Genomic DNA, 3,469 nt, shown 5'->3' with positions numbered 1-3,469 from the left:
TATACCGGATGATCCATCTTTTACAAATACCACAACAGCTTGAAAACCTTCTTTAATCTGAGACCCAACTAAAAATAAGATGCTTTCAAAAGTCTTAAACAGATACTTAAGATGCATTGTCTAAAAACAAGACCCTACAGTGTATCTACCTGCGTTGTTACTTCTTAAGTTATAATGTCTTATATCAAGTGTTAAGACATATCCTGACTAGATATTAGGCAAATATACTTGGCTAGTTTTTACGGTGGATGTGTTGTTTGTGATTTATTTCCTCACCTGCAGGATTGTAGGTGATTCTGTATCCCTGAACTGGAGCTTGAACTGGGTCCCAGGCCACTCTGAACCTGGTGTACCACTCATCAGAGACCCTGAGGTTCCTCGGGCTCAACATCCCCACTGAGAGAGAGAAGTAAACATGTAAACAACAGAATATGTCATTTGTCACCTTTTCTTATCTCGTCATATTCCTCTTCTGTGTTTACGTGTGAAAAACAAGTTAAAACATTAGGTTTGTTGCCAGGATATTAAAAAAATAAGTAAATTCTACAACAGTCAGAATGACGAAACTCCTGTGTTTGTTTTACTTGAGGCTGGGGAACCCTGTTAGACTTTAGTTCATGGTTAAAGCTAATGTTTTTCTTAACATATTTTTACCAGAATAGCTATTTTCTTTATTTTAGGATTTAAAAAAACCATCAAAACCCATTTTAGGCAACTTAAATTGATTAGTATATGCCACCTTGCATTTGTAGGTTTAAACTTCATGCATTACGTTTCTGTGCATTAAAAGATAACCTCACGACCTAATGGAGTGTTTCTCTTTGTACCCGCATACACAGAAAGTAAAGAATCATTTGAGATGCCTGAAATAATAAAAATCTGAAACGACTAAAAACAGGTTAAAAAAATATAAGGTTTGTCATAAAAACGAGGATTCTGTGTAATAAATGTGCAGCAGACTCACATGTTCGTCCGTTTCCATTCAGAGACCCCCCAGGACCCTCTCCGTAAATGGCCTGAACCGTGATGTTGTACGGGGTGTCAGCGAGGAGGTTCTGCAGCTGGGCGTTGTTTCTGTTTCCAGGGACCGTCGTCTATGAGAAAAAAACAGAACATTTAAGCGATAAATCCTTCAAAGACTAATTAACAGGGAGGTTGTTTCAGGAAAGACTGATCATGTCTGCCTTTATTTCTCTTCTTTGCAGACGACAGAGAGCTGCAGGAATGAGTCCTAAAACCCAGAAAAACTAGTCAGCATTTCAGCACTTCCTGTCCTGTGTGTTTTTTGTTAGATGCCAGAAATAAGGTATTTAAAAACAATGGTTGCTAAAAAGTATCCAAATGAGCCCAACGTTAGCCACCTTTAGCTTAGCGGTGGTGACGTGAAGTCATGTGACCGTGCTGTAGTTCCTTTATAGCCCAACATTAGCCACCTTTAGCTTAGTGGTGGTGATGTGAAGTCATGTGACCATGATGTAGTTCCTTTATTGCCCAACATTAGCCCCCTTTAGCTTAGCGGTGGTGACGTGAAGTCATGTGACCGTGCTGTAGTTCCTTTATAGCCCAACATTAGCCTCCTTTAGCTTAGCGGTGGTGACGTGAAGTCATGTGACCGTGCTGTAGTTCCTTTATAGCCCAACATTAGCCACCTTTAGCTTAGCGGTGGTGACGTGAAGTCATGTGACCGTGCTGTAGTTCCTTTATAGCCCAACATTAGCCACCTTTAGCTTAGCGGTGGTGACGTGAAGTCATGTGACCGTGCTGTAGTTCCTTTATCGCCCAACTTGAGCTTTTTAGAGCTTACTTTCTAAGATAAATCTAATTGTGATTCATAAATGCCTCGCAAACACAGCTTTCATCAATAACTGAAAGAAACGGTCTGAACCTGGTTTTGATAAAGAGTCTAAGAAGTTGCGAGTGTGATGAAATTGTGACTTTTCTCACAGTTTCACTTTCCAAGTTTCAAAATCTGGTTTCCATGTCTTTTATCAGAGTAATCTCTATCAAACTGGAAGAAATCATGTCGTGTCCTGAAGCAGAAAATTGCAGTAGAGTTGGCTTGAAGAAGCTGTGAACAAACACAAAGCTCCTCTATTAGCCGCAGATGCTAAATCATAATAGTTGCATGCTTTTTTAAATGTCTAAAGGCTCTTCGGTCAGTTTCAGTTTGGAGCAATGCTTTCATCGCTGCAGTTTTCTGACTCATGGAGAAACAGGTGCTATGCTAACAAGAGGAGTAGGGGGGGGGACACACAGCTGGACCTCCATTGCCCTCTAACTCGTTATTAAGGACTATTAATGACAGCATTATGGCCCCAATTGTGGTGTTTGTTTAACAGGGCCTGTAATTAGTCTCACTAATCGCTGATTTATAACCCAGAAGAGCCAAAGTTATCCTGAGAGGTGACTTCATCGAATAGTTTGCACGAAGTGTCATCGTAAAGAGTGTATTAAGAGTTTATCCAAAGCATTTATCCAGAATAAAAATGATCTGAAATTATTTTTCTCATTAGTGCTAAAAAGAAAGGGAATCTAATGGATGAAATTAAACTTTCATCCTGATGCATTCTTTCTTTGTGTCCTAAAATAAGTCTGACTCCTGAGTACGTCATTTCTCACATAAAAAATTAAACGACCCGTTTCACCTGGAGTAAATCCACAAGCTACCCTGCAGTATACAAAGTCATTCAGACTAGCTGCACCTTTACCAGCTTTGAGAACACTTTCATGATCAATCATTATAAAACATATCATATCTATTATTCTGAAATGGACCAATCTGCACAACGACTACTTTTACTCTCTCTACTTTCACTATATTTTGATGAGAATACTTTTATACTTTTACTTGAGGAACATTTTGAATGCAGGACTTTTACTGTAACAGAGCATTCCTACACTCTGGTACTTCTACTTTTACTCAAGTACAAGATCTGAGTACTTCTACTTTTACTCAAGAACAAGATCTGAGTACTTCTACTTTTACTCAAGAACAAGATCTGAGTACTTCTACTTTTACTCAAGCACAAGATCTACTTCTCCAACCTCTGCCGTGCTGTAGTTCCTTTATATTCCAACATTAGCCACCTTTAGCTTAGCGGTGGTGACGAGAAGTCATGTGACAATTTTGGTTACACAGACAATTGCTATTTGAGATTTTCTGAAGTGTACTCACAAACTCGGTGATGGGGTCTCCGGTCAGCGGGGCGTAGAAGATCTTGTACTGCCTGACGGGACCCTCAGCGTGATCCCATCCGATGGTCAGAGTGCTGGTGGTGGCGTCATAAACTCGCATGTTCCTGGGACCGCCTCGAGGCACTGCAGCAGCAATAATCATAATACACTTTATTTGTATATATATATATATTTCATGCACAAAGCAGCCCAAAGTGCTGCAGGTTTTTATAGAAATGGATCAGGACAAAAAGTGAGAGAATCTTTTTTTCCTGAAACTTTCAGAATCTCTTTA

The 3,469-nt window shown here is 39.7% G+C and overlaps 1 protein-coding gene across 1 annotated transcript; it reads right to left on the bottom strand.

Annotated features, from left to right (window-relative positions):
* Nucleotides 1-276: 276 nt before the first annotated feature.
* Nucleotides 277-3,311, bottom strand: LOC104946977 (collagen alpha-1(XII) chain-like; the record flags this gene model as incomplete). Its single annotated transcript, XM_010772893.1, has 3 exons — nt 3,176-3,311; nt 965-1,094; nt 277-396 (listed from the first exon to the last, which is right to left on the bottom strand). Coding segments are annotated over exons 1-3 (370 nt in total), but the record flags the coding sequence as incomplete, so codon positions are not given.
* Between the last annotated feature and the right edge of the window lie 158 nt (nt 3,312-3,469).

Source organism: Notothenia coriiceps, unplaced genomic scaffold (assembly GCF_000735185.1).
Source record: "Notothenia coriiceps isolate Sejong01 unplaced genomic scaffold, NC01 NC01_scaffold00011718, whole genome shotgun sequence".
Classification (NCBI taxonomy): domain Eukaryota; kingdom Metazoa; phylum Chordata; class Actinopteri; order Perciformes; family Nototheniidae; genus Notothenia; species Notothenia coriiceps.
Note: the sequence above shows the minus strand (reverse complement) of the source record. Positions and strands in the feature narration are given on the sequence as shown.